At 38.7% G+C, this 15,615-nt stretch overlaps 3 protein-coding genes across 3 annotated transcripts; all 3 read left to right on the forward strand.

The window, feature by feature from the left end:
* Window positions 1-553: 553 nt before the first annotated feature.
* LOC145902084 (actin, muscle) lies at window positions 554-1,987 on the forward strand. Its single transcript, XM_082989941.1, has 5 exons — window positions 554-685; window positions 756-1,080; window positions 1,161-1,322; window positions 1,406-1,597; window positions 1,662-1,987. The coding sequence occupies exons 1-5, from the start codon at window positions 554-556 to the stop codon at window positions 1,985-1,987; spliced, it is 1,137 nt and encodes a 378-aa protein (XP_082846067.1).
* Window positions 1,988-4,946: 2,959 nt separating this feature from the next.
* Window positions 4,947-6,369, forward strand: LOC145902090 (actin, muscle). The gene is made up of 5 exons (XM_082989948.1): window positions 4,947-5,078; window positions 5,149-5,473; window positions 5,535-5,696; window positions 5,785-5,976; window positions 6,044-6,369. Exons 1-5 carry the CDS (start codon window positions 4,947-4,949, stop codon window positions 6,367-6,369), a joined length of 1,137 nt encoding a protein of 378 aa, XP_082846074.1.
* A 2,440-nt stretch (window positions 6,370-8,809) lies between these two features.
* Window positions 8,810-10,227, forward strand: LOC145902080 (actin, muscle). The gene is made up of 5 exons (XM_082989935.1): window positions 8,810-8,941; window positions 9,018-9,342; window positions 9,409-9,570; window positions 9,642-9,833; window positions 9,902-10,227. The coding sequence occupies exons 1-5, from the start codon at window positions 8,810-8,812 to the stop codon at window positions 10,225-10,227; spliced, it is 1,137 nt and encodes a 378-aa protein (XP_082846061.1).
* The last annotated feature ends 5,388 nt before the right edge of the window (window positions 10,228-15,615 follow it).

A 15,615-nucleotide genomic window follows, 5' to 3' on the forward strand; every position in this document is an offset into this window, starting at 1 on the left:
ACCCAGATAAAGAAAATCAACCGAAAATATGAACGGAACTATAGTGACTTTTGTCATACAAATCGTCAAACTTTCACATGCTGTGCTGACATTACTATCATTGTCCGCATGATGCCACAAACATTTACAGGTCAAAAATAAAAAAGAGTCAAATTTGAGGATTTTAAAACAATGCACAAAGTGTCAAATTTAGCTCGCACAACTCATAGGTGAAGAATATCACTTCGGTTGCAACAGCTTGACATTGCGCTGTATACAACATGGGCGCGATCAGCTGAAGCGAATCGCGCCTTATTTGGAATGCATCTGCCGAACAGTTGTCACCACAAAGGCAATACGGTTAATATAAAAGGCGGTCGTGCCAGGACCATCACCACATCAGCTCTACAACTACAACTGGTATCATCTCCTATTGGTAAGATATATGTTGTCTTGTAGTGTTTGTACCTCTACAGATGAAATGAAGCAAAGCGTCTTTTTTGTATAGTTTGATGATCTAACGTTGCTCTTACTTGCAGATTTGTGAACATCAAAAACTTGTACAAGAAACAGCATGTCGGACTCTGAAGAAGATCAAACCGCACTTGTGTGTGACAACGGATCAGGATTGGTCAAATCCGGTTTCGCTGGTGATGACGCACCAAGAGCTGTTTTCCCATCCATCGTTGGACGACCAAGACATCAGGTAATTTAAAAAACACATTCGCTGATCTGAAACAAACGTACACGATTTAACAATAAACCTTTTTTAAAAGGGTGTCATGGTCGGTATGGGACAGAAGGACAGCTACGTAGGTGATGAAGCACAGAGCAAACGTGGTATCCTCACTCTCAAATATCCCATCGAACACGGAATCATCACCAACTGGGATGATATGGAGAAGATCTGGCATCACACTTTCTACAATGAGCTCCGTGTCGCACCTGAAGAACACCCAACTCTCCTCACTGAAGCTCCACTTAACCCGAAGGCCAACCGTGAGAAGATGACACAAATCATGTTCGAAACCTTCAACGTACCAGCAATGTACGTTGCTATCCAAGCTGTACTTTCTCTTTATGCATCTGGAAGAACCACTGGTAAGAAAAAAATATTTAACAAAAATTAAGCGTTTGAGCTGAACGCTTTGAATAAAACCCTGCATTAATGCTGTTTAAAGGTATCGTTCTTGATGCTGGAGATGGTGTTTCACACAACGTCCCAATCTACGAGGGATACGCACTCCCACACGCCATCGCGCGGTTGGATTTGGCTGGACGTGATCTCACTGATTACCTGATGAAAATCTTGACAGAGAGAGGATATTCCTTTGTTACCACAGGTAGAACAACATTACATTCTTTGTTTCTTTCCTTAATTATTTATAATAAACAGAACTCCTAATTAAAATCGATTATGTTTCAGCCGAACGTGAAATTGTTCGTGACATCAAGGAGAAACTTTGCTACGTTGCTCTTGACTTCGAACAGGAGATGGCAACCGCAGCTTCCTCCACCTCTCTTGAGAAGAGCTACGAACTTCCTGATGGTCAAGTTATCACCATTGGTAACGAAAGATTCCGATGCCCTGAAACACTTTTCCAACCATCCTTTATTGGTATGTGAAAGCATATATGATAAACCACTTTTTAAGACAGTTTAATGACATTATGCTTGCTTAGGTATGGAATCTGCTGGTATCCACGAGACAACATACAACTCCATTATGAAGTGCGACATCGACATCCGTAAAGATCTTTACGCCAACAACGTCCTCTCAGGAGGAACCACCATGTATCCTGGTATCGCCGACAGGATGCAGAAGGAGATTACAGCTCTTGCTCCAAGCACAATGAAGATCAAGATCATCGCTCCTCCAGAAAGAAAATACTCCGTGTGGATCGGAGGATCAATTCTTGCATCCCTGTCCACCTTCCAACAGATGTGGATCACCAAACAAGAATATGATGAAGCTGGTCCATCCATCGTTCACAGAAAATGTTTCTAATTATTTTTGTTCTTTCAATAATATCTCATTTTCTTTTCTACAAAACTTGCAAAATTCGTAATAATTCATTTATGAAACTTGGGCAATAAATATATAAATGTATTCTTGTTTACTCGCATGTACGATAGTTGAGTTTTCACGTCGTCCGACCAAGTTTAGAAGTTGTTTGTAAACACAAATTATTCATCACTAATAGGTCAAGCTACAACTCGCTTCCCAAGTGGCCACAAATGGCCTCGTGTTGTTAAAAGTGTTTTAAAAATCAGTCTGTCACAACAAGAGCACTAGAAACTAAACCGCGCATTTTGTGTTATGAAAACAGACGATGCAAACATGTCCAAAACACATGCGAATCATTTTCTGCAACTCCAGTTCATAAATACGATTATTTTTGTTATATTTAATATTTTTAAATATTTGTTTTTACCCTGGTTATATTTTGAAGCTTATTTCCTCCTCGAGTGCCCTGTGAAACAGTGTTATTGCATTTGACACATAAAAATCTTTAAATCTTATAGATAAAGTAAAAGGTTTCTTAGTTAGAGGCCTTTATGTCAGAAAAAAGGCTTCATTTTGAACTAAAGATTCATATAAATCAAGGTATAACTCATAAAAATGTAGCCTGAAACAGACAGCATAAAATTTAAGTACAATTACACACTATCACTAGAAGTGGTCGCTGCATGTTTACACTATAGGCTTCTTCTTCGAGTGAAGTAACTTTACCGAGTAAATGTTAGGTTGAGTCACTTCACCGTATGCTGAAATTTACCCACGACCCCTGTTAAAAGAGTGCTTTGTATTCGTACAGGAACTGCCAGCGAGCTTCATGCGAAGGAATGTGAAACAATGTGTAAAACTTACCCATAGTATTGCTAAATACTGCTCTTCTGGCAAACTTTATTTTATCGACGTATCAGCTGTTATGCAGCAGCCTTCTTCAGGAGGTATGAAATGTAAATCAATCAATGTGGACAATGTTGTGGCACAAAAACAAAGAAAAAACGCTACAACAGAAAAGAAGAAGAAGTGAAAAAACGATAAAGCGCGAACACACCAGCACTATACAATTATCAGTAACCACAAGGGTTATCAAGGTTTCTGGAGAGCGAGAGGTTTAACGGTAGAATTTCCTAGCAGGTGTCGGCACACTGGGGGAAACAGAGTTTGCTGTTTGTCATTGAGTGACGATGCATGCGTATTAATGTTCAATGACTCCAAAATCATCCTCTTGTATCTGTCGGACTTGCGTTCCAAAATAATCGTTCTTGAGAAGTCCACCGCATGTCCTGTTTCGGCCGCATGATGAGAAAGATCTGTTTTCTCCTCATGGTTGTTCACGTCCCTTTGGTGTTCTTTCAACCTCGTTTTTAGCGAACGGCCCCTTTTCCCCAATGTACACGCCGCTGCACCCACCGCAGGGAATGCTGTAGACAACACCCCTCGTGTCAAGCTTATCATGCATGCGGTCTTTCGGGTGAGATTACAAGGAACGCAGGGTAGCGGCCGGTCGTTCAAAAACCTGATGTTAACATCGCCAAGCAGGCCTTTTTAGCGTTTCCGAAAGTCCAGAAATATACGGTAATACAACTATACCCGCGGGCTGACCCTCGTCACTTCTCAACGTTAAGCTTCGATTAACCTGGAGAAAGGAACTACGCATGGTAGTTTTTGCAATAAAACAAGTAACACAACAAGTGGACAAGTGCAACAAAGGGATTATGATCGTTTACTTGCGCACTAATAAAACTGTCACTGGGACAGGGTATTTGAGTGGTAAGTTTAATTTCTACGCATTTATGAAAGCTAACGCCCCGCATATCCATTCCAAAATTGACGACTAAAGAGGAGACAGATCAATTATTATTGGTTTATTTATCGCGCCAATTAGTATTTATTGTCGTTTTGTCCGCTCCCGACGAAGATAAATAATTAAATTTTGAAGCTGGCAACGGCGGCCGAATCCACTTTTACACCTACAAAACCAAGATAATAAAAAAACACAATTATCCTATAATAATACGACTGTTTGTCTGGTACCACTAATGTTATCAGGTCAAAAGCGTAACGTACGGGTTCGCGTGGCGTCAGATATGATTTAATTAATTCGGACAAATTTATTCGGCTAAACTGCAGAATATTCGGCTACGGTCCGAAAATAAGTTAAACGATGCGGTACACAGCACATCACTAGTTATTGTTTAAGTTCTTTATTAAATAAAAATCAGCCACATTCGACCATCAAGGTATTTTTGACAGTATTGTTCTAAAAGTTGTCACCCCAAGTCAGTGTGCAACTTGCGAAAACGAGAACAGTGTTTGGAATCAGCAGGACGCCCCTGGGATTTACAAGATAAAGTTCAAGGTAGAAAAGGCTGTGGCGAGCGAAATACCAGAGCACTACATTCCAAAATAGAAAATTATGTATGCCATAATATAGCATTTATTTGAAATACTGTGAACAAAAAGGAACAGAATTGCCAAAATTCCTTTTTTCAGTTGCATATAAAAATTATAAATGTATAATACACATGTGGTGATGTCTACATTCACTACAATGTTTTTGAAAGTTAAAATCATTGCTCAAAGGATGAAACCACAATGCAACCAAAAGCCATCATGTTAACTCTTCGAAGGCGCAAACAAATGTTTTTACTTCGGTTCCAACAGCTTGACATTGCGCTGTACACAACATGGGCGCGATCAGCTGAAGCGAATCGCGCCTTATTTGGAATGCATGCTGGCGAACAGTTGTCACCACCAAGGCAATACGATTAATATAAAAGGCGGCCGTGCCAGGACCATCACCACATCAGCTCTACAACTACAACCGGTATCATCTCCTATTGGTAAGATATTCATTAGAATTTGTTGTACAACTGTAGCAACAACTTGTAGTTAGTACACTTAAAAAATAATGTTGTCGCTTATTGCAGATTTGTGAACAGTTTAACGCAAAATGTCAGACTCCGAAGAAGATCAAACCGCACTTGTGTGTGACAACGGATCAGGATTGGTCAAATCCGGTTTCGCTGGTGATGACGCACCAAGAGCTGTTTTCCCATCCATCGTTGGACGACCAAGACATCAGGTAATTTAAAAAAAACATTTACTAACTTGTAACAAAAGTACACGATTTAACAATAAGCCTTTTTCAAAAGGGTGTCATGGTCGGTATGGGACAGAAGGACAGCTACGTAGGTGATGAAGCACAGAGCAAACGTGGTATCCTCACTCTCAAATATCCCATCGAACACGGAATCATCACCAACTGGGATGATATGGAGAAGATCTGGCATCACACTTTCTACAATGAGCTCCGTGTCGCACCTGAAGAACACCCAACTCTCCTCACTGAAGCTCCACTTAACCCGAAGGCCAACCGTGAGAAGATGACACAAATCATGTTCGAAACCTTCAACGTACCAGCAATGTACGTTGCTATCCAAGCTGTACTTTCTCTTTATGCATCCGGAAGAACCACAGGTTGGATTGAAAAAATACATTTTTGACTTAACGGTTTAAACAAATTAACTATTCTTTACAGGTATCGTTCTTGATGCTGGAGATGGTGTTTCGCACAACGTCCCAATCTACGAGGGATATGCACTCCCACACGCCATCGCGCGGTTGGATTTGGCTGGACGTGATCTCACTGATTACCTGATGAAAATTTTGACAGAGAGAGGATATTCCTTTGTTACTACAGGTGAAAACAACATTACACACAGTATTTCTTAGCATTATTGTTTGTAATAAACACAAGTTTAATCCTTCTGTTATTAATTATTTTTTAGCCGAACGTGAAATTGTTCGTGACATCAAGGAGAAACTTTGCTACGTTGCTCTTGACTTCGAACAGGAGATGGCAACCGCAGCTTCCTCCACCTCTCTTGAGAAGAGCTACGAACTTCCTGATGGACAAGTTATCACCATTGGAAACGAAAGATTCCGATGCCCTGAAACACTTTTCCAACCATCATTTATTGGTAAGTGAAGGCATATGCACCAAACCACTTCCATCTTCAAAGTTTCAAATATAATATGCTTGTTCAGGTATGGAATCTGCTGGTATCCACGAGACAACATACAACTCCATTATGAAGTGCGACATCGACATCCGTAAAGATCTTTACGCCAACAACGTCCTCTCAGGAGGAACCACCATGTATCCTGGTATCGCCGACAGGATGCAGAAGGAGATTACAGCTCTTGCTCCAAGCACAATGAAGATCAAGATCATCGCTCCTCCAGAAAGAAAATACTCTGTGTGGATCGGAGGATCAATCCTTGCATCTTTGTCCACCTTCCAACAGATGTGGATCACCAAACAAGAATACGATGAAGCTGGTCCATCCATCGTTCACCGAAAATGTTTCTGATTTTTGTCGCACAAGCAAACTTATATTTAATACAAGAAAAATAAACCTGCTGTCATTGATTAGTGTGTTTTGTATGATCTTGTGACAAGGATATATTCCTACGTTTCCTTTACTTCTTTTTGGCTAAAGCGAATTCAATAAAACTTTCTTTCAATGAAATAGAAACGTGAAATAAATAGAAAGCAATGGAAAGCTATTAGATGTTATTTTTGAGGCCACTCTGCTACAACACAATAGACCAGCCACACCTTTTGTGACCATTACTGTAAGTTTAAGAAACTCTGATATAATTTTTGGAATATGTATTTCTGTGTTAAGTCCTTGCAGACGCTCAGTAGTTTGTTGGTGTTTAGAAAATATATTTCGCCTAAAAAGACATCATTAGTTTCTACAACTGCCACAGGTGAAACAGAAATGAAACAGTATAATTTTTCTCAATACCAACCAGCTGAGCTGTCTGCAAGATCGCTGTTTGGAATAACATAAAAATACATATCGTGACACGGTGGGAGATCGATAGCCTGCTAGGGGACCTTGGTTCGAACTGATCTAAATTACTTTATTGTTTTGCAAATCATATCATTTTTAGAGAGTATGTTTTAAAAATTTTTTCTTGCATTTTGGTCCAGGTATTTATATGATGTTTCTTGCAATATTTACTGTGTCTTCTTTAAAATGTTGGCTGGAACTAAATGCACTTTTCGGTGTTAACAAAAATGATAACTTTTTAGAAATCAAATTTATCTGCACACGATAAGCCACTAGATCATACACTATAACAACAAGTTTTTTGTGTTCGAGGACTTTAGCTTTTCAAACTGAGTTACAAACACAGGCACCCCAAGTCAGAAATACGAAAGGAATCGTGAAATTAAAACCAACATTCATTCTTTGGAGGTGGAAAACAAAAAAATTTAACCACATTTACGAAACCGTAAATTTTCACCACATTTACGTAAACGAAAGAAATCAAAATAATATTATTAATATCGTTCGGGGTGCAAAGTTCAATTAAAGTTGAGCGATTTCTTGAAAAGAAATTTCGGCTTGATCTGCAATATGTGCAGTGATGACCTCATGAGTTTTTTAACTATAACAAGGGTACCTATACTGCGAAAGCGCAATTCATGTTTAAAATAACCACGAAGCGAACGACTATATATAGCTTATCGTATATCTTTTTGCTTTTTTGTGATCAGCAGAATGTAAAAACATTTTTTAACATAGACAAACATAATTGTATCCTTATCCCAACCTGCGTGAAACAAAGACTTGTCTCATTAGAAAAATTTATCACGTATGATTTAATGCATATGTGGGGGGTTTGGTTATTCTTACAAACAGATTAAACAAACACAAGAAAATAATTGACAACGTTACGCTTTGAAACTTATCAAACCATGGTAGGCCTACACTGCACTTGGTGACAAGGCACAAAACCCACAAAACTTTACAAACCATCAATATGCCAGTGCACTCAGTTAACAATTGATTTCCAGTAAACATCATTGAGGCAAGGTATGACGGAACTTGAATGTCACATTAGTGTATTGGAAGCAAACGAACGGATGGCAGTTTACATTGTTTTGATTACTCATTGGTACGTACTCGAGTTGGCACGTTTATAGGTGAATGAAATATGTTAAATCCTGCGCTAGGTCAACAATTTAAAACAAGTCGTATATAAGAAAAGCTTTGCATCGCTAAATTGTCTATCTCGTTAAAAATTGCAAAACTAAATGTTCGAGAAAGCAATCATGTATTCCGCAATGGAACGTACAGGGACGACCATCATTGCATATTATGATGTTTTTTTCATGGTCACAATTTACTCATTTAACATCGAACAAATGGAAGATAGAGAATACTCTACATGGTTCCATTCATAAAATGGCTACTTCATTTATTTTACACCAGCATGCCTTAGTAAAACTCTCAAGATTGTTTTTGTTGTGCGCGTGGAAAATAATTCCAAAGCCATATGTGCCTCGTTTGCCAAAGAGACTTATGCCTAAAATGATACAGTGCTACACGGCAGTCAAAAGTTATGATCAAGCAACGGTGCAGAAAGTGTTAATTTACCTTGTAAGTGCAGACAAATGGTATCACTTTGGTTCCAACAGCTTGACATTGCGCTGTATACAACACGGGCGCGATCAGCTGAAGCGATTCGCGCCTTATTTGGAAAGCATGCTGGCGAACAGTTGTCACCACAAAGGCAATACGATTAATATAAAAGACGGTCGTGCCAGGACCATCACCACATCAGCTCTACAACTACAACTTGTATCATCTCCTATTGGTAAGATATATGTTGTCTTTTAAAGTTTGTACATCTACATGTCAAATGGAGCAAAACGTCTTTTTTACGTAGTTTGATGATCAAACGTTACTCTTGTTTGCAGATTTGTGAATATCAAAAACTTGTTCAAGAAACAACATGTCGGACTCTGAAGAAGATCAAACCGCACTCGTGTGTGACAACGGATCAGGATTGGTCAAATCCGGTTTCGCTGGTGATGACGCACCAAGAGCTGTTTTCCCATCAATCGTTGGACGACCAAGACATCAGGTAATTTAAAAAAAAACATTTCGTTATTTAAAAATTAGACTGCAAAATTTCATTTATTTCAAACGTATTTTTAAAGGGTGTCATGGTCGGTATGGGACAGAAGGACAGCTACGTAGGTGATGAAGCACAGAGCAAACGTGGTATCCTCACTCTCAAATATCCCATCGAACACGGAATCATCACCAACTGGGATGATATGGAGAAGATCTGGCATCACACTTTCTACAATGAGCTCCGTGTCGCACCTGAAGAACACCCAACTCTCCTCACTGAAGCTCCACTTAACCCGAAGGCCAACCGTGAGAAGATGACACAAATCATGTTCGAAACCTTCAACGTACCAGCAATGTACGTTGCTATCCAAGCTGTACTTTCTCTTTATGCATCAGGAAGAACCACTGGTTAGACGGATTTATTTTAATACATTGCGGGTGGGCGGTTTTAATAAAACTGAATGCTGCTTAAAGGTATCGTTCTTGATGCTGGAGATGGTGTTTCACACAACGTCCCAATCTACGAGGGATATGCGCTCCCACACGCCATCGCGCGGTTGGATTTGGCTGGACGTGATCTCACAGATTACTTGATGAAAATCTTGACTGAGAGAGGATATTCCTTTGTGACTACAGGTACGGCTATACCAATGGTGTTATTTCAGTCGGAACAACTGGATGTATAATTTCAACCGGGTATTTTTTAGCCGAACGTGAAATTGTTCGTGACATCAAGGAGAAACTTTGCTACGTTGCTCTTGACTTCGAACAGGAGATGGCAACCGCAGCTTCTTCCACCTCTCTTGAGAAGAGCTACGAACTTCCTGATGGTCAAGTTATCACTATTGGAAACGAAAGATTCCGATGCCCTGAAACACTTTTCCAACCATCATTTATTGGTAAGTTGAACGCTTATGCACCAAACCACTTCCATCTTCAAAGTTTTAAATATAATATGCTTGTTCAGGTATGGAATCTGCTGGTATCCACGAGACAACATACAACTCCATCATGAAGTGCGACATCGACATCCGTAAAGATCTTTACGCCAACAACGTCCTCTCAGGAGGAACCACCATGTATCCTGGTATCGCCGACAGGATGCAGAAGGAGATTACAGCTCTTGCTCCAAGCACAATGAAGATCAAGATCATCGCTCCTCCAGAAAGAAAATACTCTGTGTGGATCGGAGGATCAATCCTTGCATCCCTGTCCACCTTCCAACAGATGTGGATCACCAAACAAGAATACGATGAAGCTGGTCCATCCATCGTTCACAGAAAGTGTTTCTAGTTTTCTCCCAACTAAAGCACTATTTTTCTGTGTAGCGATTTATTTTCTGAAATACAGTTAATAAAATTATTTGCAACAAACCGTTTTTGCTATCCACATTATTTTGTTTTTATGTTTGTCTACTAGTTAGATCAGTGGTTCGCAGCTTACATGAAGTGGAGACTATCCAGCCCTTGCAAAATGCCACGACGATACATTAGTCAGTTTGTGACAACCCAGCCATAGACGTAAATTTATTCAAACAGGGTTTGACTATTTCCTTGAGGTTATCGACCACAAGAGTCAACGTACACTGTTTAAACTACCAATGAGGCAACCCACACAGTCAACAAACAGCTTGAACCTACTGATATCGGAAAGTTGATGTTGGCAATTACAACAGCTCTAAGGTATCGGTACTACACTAGAAAAGTGAAACGTGTTGTTTTAACACGGCAATTCTGTAGCCGTATACAACACTGTACACGTGTTGCATTACAGCCGTGTTGTTTCTCCCTGTGATTGCTGTGACACACCTAACGTGTTGTTTTGCCGTGAAAATCTGCGATCCTGCCTAAACAACACGCGTGTAATGTGTCGTATACGGCTACAAGCCCATTACACGGGAAATGCGTGTTCTTTCAAACCACACAGTTATATATGCACCAAGTTGTATTACAATACTAAAGACAATTGAAAAGGACTGGAACGAAATGCAGAAAAACAAATAGAACTGTGAAAATGTGTATATGGCACTAATTATAACCAAATTTGAAACCATCAAGTAGCATAAGTAGTTGAAATACATATCAAGCACCTTTTTGTGTTAAACATGCAAAATGTCAAAGTCAACAGTTGTTTTAGAATTTTGTCTAAGGCATTAACTTTGAAAACATTTTATGGCTGCAAAGGACCACGATTCAACAAAATCAAACTATAATGAACAGCCAACCAAGCAAATATGTTTGGTAGCTTTACTTTATATAGAGATATCCACAGCAATGGACATCGGTCCAATGAACCCAGCATTATTTGTATTGATTACAATACAAGCATGGGCTAGCATCTTGGGCTGTTCATTCTGAAAATAAAATAAATAGGCATAAGACAAAATATATGAATATAGCATTGACACTAACACAATTAGTTATTTTTAAAACCATGTCAAAATTGAGACAACAACACAACTTTGCCTTGCAAAGTCAATGTATGAATATGAATTATCACCAACATGTTTTCAGCCTTCGAATATGCGAATTAATGAAAAACAAGAATGCCATATAGTAATTTGCTACCACAAAATGAGCATTTTCAGTAACTTGTTTTTGTAAGCGGCTTCATACATACTACTTACAAAACTAACTTATTGTTTTGTGAATAAAAAAAATATTAACCTTCGTCAGAACAAAAATGGCAGTAGAATGCTTGCTGATATTACTTTTTCCTGTGTATCTTCATGTTGTCCACCCCAACATTAATTAACCTAAAAGGGATTGTTGTTGAAAAATTTTATTTGCCGAAGGGCAAAGGTGAAATACAGAACACAAAAACGCTATATTTGTTACTTTGATAAGAAATGACAATACTTACTGAACATTACTTTTCATGTGTCAACATATTCTTCTGGTATCAGGAGGCCCAAACCAGCAAGTAAGACAATCTACAAAACATTCAACAACAAAAATAACATCTGATTCTGCACAACATTTATTGTTATGTATGTTTTAAAGTGCCTGATGTTTGGTTTATTGTACATGCAATTGTTAATGAAGTGAATAAAAGCACATGCTTAAAAAAGCACACATGTTGATAAAGTGCTTGAAACTAACCTCAGGGTGATCCATCTAATCCACAATTTGTATTGCAACAAGTTGATCAACAGTATACAAGGATCTAGTTTATACAATATAACCTAAAAGAATTTTGCAAACCAAACAGCTCATATTAAAAATGACAAAATACACATTTTAACATAGCTAAAAACGAAGTGGCACGACTTACCCTTGTAGTTAAAACAACATACTTTAACATCAACAAGCTAACCTGGCAAGCTGCTTTGAAACATTTCGCCACAAATTCCCGCCGAAATATTTTCAAGGTAAGGTGTAAATAAAACCTTGTCTACACAGTCCAAAAAATTCTCAGCTTCCAAGTTTATAACAATCTGACATTACAAGATGTTATTGTGTTAATACAGTTAATTTAGGTTTAAAAATAATGGCCAAATAAGTAGGTAGTTATTAATTTATACTTACATTGGGCGGATCCCCATGTTTCGGATTGTGCGTTTACGAAACGTGGGCGAGAGAACCTAAATTTTACTCGCAATGCCCTTAAACGATAGGAGTATAGTTTGATAATATCTAACTCAAAACGCTCTTAATTATACACTAGCAATTGCGCATACAACTGTGCTTAGCAGTAAAATCAGCATTAATGCATTTTATTGATTGCTTGCTTTATGACGTAATTTAAAATACATTATGACAGAGGAATACATGTTGGGCATTTCCCATCGCCAATACTTACTTCAATAGAAATATTGATATGCAATATAAAACACTTTAGTAATTTATCTTGTCACCAGCCTTCGAATTTTGACCGTAAATATCCTATGCAAACATAGATGTCTGATAACAACACGGAAAGCGTGTTGCTAACAGTAGTGCATATAACACGTTGACGTGTTATTATGCAAATTTGCAACACGTTTGCCAGAAACTGCCGTGTTGTTTCCAAAGAACACACGTGTTGTTTGCAGATTTTAACGCTAAAACACACACCGCCGTGTTAGAAATACACATCAAGCGTGTTGTTTTCACTCGGTGCTAATAAAACAACACGTTTGGCAACACAGAAGTGTGTCATTTCAACACGTAGCAGTGTCAAAACAACACGTCTAATTTTCTAGTGTACTTGTTAAAATTGGTATGTCTTTACTGTAACTTAAAGATGCATCCTTTACTAGTTTTTTGGTACTTATGTATCGATTTGTTCCATTTTGTATGGACATTGTGTTGCGATTTGTTAAGTTTATGTTTTAAAACCATTCTCATTTTGTTAAAGTCGGGAAAAGTAACGTAAGAATGCATAATGTGATCAACAGTAATCAAGAGAGAGTTCCATCAAGTTAAGTCTGCATTAAGTGCGGTAAAGCACTACGATACAGATAAATTTCGGATTATAAAATTGTTGGCGCACGAATACAATCAGTTCTGTACGTGACGTGCCAAACCCTAGGTGTAATAAAACGACGCAAAATTAATAACTTTATGATTGTTGGTTGCACTTTGATGCTGCTGAATCGCATGGAGGCGTTTAGCCAATTGGTTAAAGTTGGCAAACAAAAAATGGCAACCAAGTAGACAATTCCGTTAAAAGACATGACTTCAACTATTCACCTGCGCTGGTATTTTTTAGCCAAACCTCCACCGAGAGATCTTGTAATAGATTACCTGATGATGTACGTTAAAATATTGCGATGAATAGATACATGAAGAAATGATGTAAGTTGTTTTTCGGCCAGACCCATTAATGAAGTGGTAATCACTGTATGTTAAGCTAATATTAGTTTAGCGCATGAGTTAGTGACCTGAGTACGTGTTGATTTAGTCTTGCGCTTTCATGGCACCACAAGTGCGGCAACACATTATGGCTCCGCTCACCAGACGCGGTTGATGGTGGCGTATGGCGATTCGTTGCGGTCACGGATTTTTCCCGCGCTTTTGGAGGCGGCAAGGGGATTCACAAATGCAGTGCGGTTGGCGCAGACGCGGCAAATCATTTCTATATAATATTCAAGTACGGAGCGTTTACTGACGACTTATATATTACTTGGTTCTCTTTTACCGTTAGGACGGTAAAATACTATGTTAGTGATACTGATCTACAATATTTCGCAAAAACAACGTTTTCACAAAGTCCAAAAAATCAATTACCGCAAATCCATTAAATAATTTGTAACAAGCAATTCTAGTCATAACAAGCCAAATACCCTACGAAAACAAGCTTCGGATCATCGATGCTGACGGAAAAGTTAAATCAGATTTAACTCCGCCGTCAGACGCTTCGGGCAAGAAAATCACGCCGTCAGGGTATGACGCCGGCTGGTGTGAATGCCCCGCCGCTCGAAAACCGCATCTGGTGTGAATCCAATCGCAAGTTTTTTTTGAAAAAACAATCGCAAGGTTTTTTTGCTGGATTAGCCACAGCTGTCAACTGGGACATTTTGTCGAGGTTCCCGTTATGCGCGCAATATAGTTCCATATACCATATACCCTCTACCAAAATTTTGTGGCGTTCTTTTTAGCAAAAGTCCTGCACCATTCTGACAAAGAGGGTTGATTTTTTTGTTTTTTGTGGCACTTTAAAAAATTAAGTGTTAAAATCCGCCGTGTTATTTCTTTACCAATGGCTTGCCAGATTTGACAAGCTTGCCCTGCATTGTGTCTCTGTGTTGTGCATTAATAAATCTGACAGCCGAAAAGAAAAACACAAATGCTTGCAAACGACTTTTAGTTTGGTTTGTTTTGTTTCCTGCTGCCACTGCAAAATAAACGACCATCCGTCAACGATTTCCGTTCATATCAAATCACTTCCTTGCTCGAAAACGAGCAAATTAATTGTTTGTTGCAAACAAACTCGGAAAAACAGGAACATTCCGGAAAAGACAAATTTCAGTTCTCTTTTACTGTTTTCAGTGGTGACAGAATATTTTATTCGAGTAGCTAACATGTTTTGTTCTTCTTTTGGTTTTATTCCTTTAATAACCAGCAGCAACCGTGAGTTTTAGGTACAAAAAAAAAGGTTTGAATAAAATAATAATTCCGGTTATTAGAAAGAAGCTACTTAATACGCTACAGCCTGTCAAAGAGGTTCAAAATCCACTGGTTTTAACATTTCTATTGTTTAAATTTATTGAGCATTTCTATGGCTGTTGTGATATCTCCAAACCTGGCGAAGGTTCGGAAATCGTATGCAAACAATTCATTAAATTCCAATCTGAAAATGTCTTTCAAAATTTTTTATCTAGGCATTCGCCCACCACTTAAACCTTTCCATTAAGTGTGGGTTGAAGCAGGGCATCCCAACTTTTTTAGCTTGCGAGCCTTTTTAACAAAAATATTCGCCACGCAACGACTGATAAACTTTGTATCTACTAAAACAGTGATTCCCAACCTTCTTGTGGTTGCGTACCACTTGGAGGTAAAACAAATTCGACGCGTACCACCTAGTTGAGTGTTGCAAAGTGACAAACATTTTGAGATCACTAACGATTTTTTAAATTCAAACTATATCCGCAAATTACGGAAAGGTGCTCGCGTACCACCTGGAATGGCGTCGCGTATCATTAGTGGTAACAATGCTCCGTGTTTGACAATGGCAAAATTACAAGTCCCCGCAGTGATC

Source organism: Ascidia mentula, chromosome 5, assembly GCF_947561715.1.
Source record: "Ascidia mentula chromosome 5, kaAscMent1.1, whole genome shotgun sequence".
Classification (NCBI taxonomy): domain Eukaryota; kingdom Metazoa; phylum Chordata; class Ascidiacea; order Phlebobranchia; family Ascidiidae; genus Ascidia; species Ascidia mentula.

Coding starts and splice junctions, on each gene's coding strand:
- LOC145902084 (XM_082989941.1), top strand. CDS start 554: ATGTCGGACTCTGAAGAAGATCAAACCGCACTTGTGTGTGACAACGGA. Junction 1,323..1,405: donor ATATTCCTTTGTTACCACAG/GTAGAACAACAT, acceptor ATTATGTTTCAG/CCGAACGTGAAATTGTTCGT. Junction 1,598..1,661: donor TTTCCAACCATCCTTTATTG/GTATGTGAAAGC, acceptor ATGCTTGCTTAG/GTATGGAATCTGCTGGTATC.
- LOC145902090 (XM_082989948.1), top strand. CDS start 4,947: ATGTCAGACTCCGAAGAAGATCAAACCGCACTTGTGTGTGACAACGGA. Junction 5,079..5,148: donor TTGGACGACCAAGACATCAG/GTAATTTAAAAA, acceptor CTTTTTCAAAAG/GGTGTCATGGTCGGTATGGG. Junction 5,977..6,043: donor TTTCCAACCATCATTTATTG/GTAAGTGAAGGC, acceptor ATGCTTGTTCAG/GTATGGAATCTGCTGGTATC.
- LOC145902080 (XM_082989935.1), top strand. CDS start 8,810: ATGTCGGACTCTGAAGAAGATCAAACCGCACTCGTGTGTGACAACGGA. Junction 9,343..9,408: donor TGCATCAGGAAGAACCACTG/GTTAGACGGATT, acceptor TGCTGCTTAAAG/GTATCGTTCTTGATGCTGGA. Junction 9,571..9,641: donor ATATTCCTTTGTGACTACAG/GTACGGCTATAC, acceptor GGTATTTTTTAG/CCGAACGTGAAATTGTTCGT.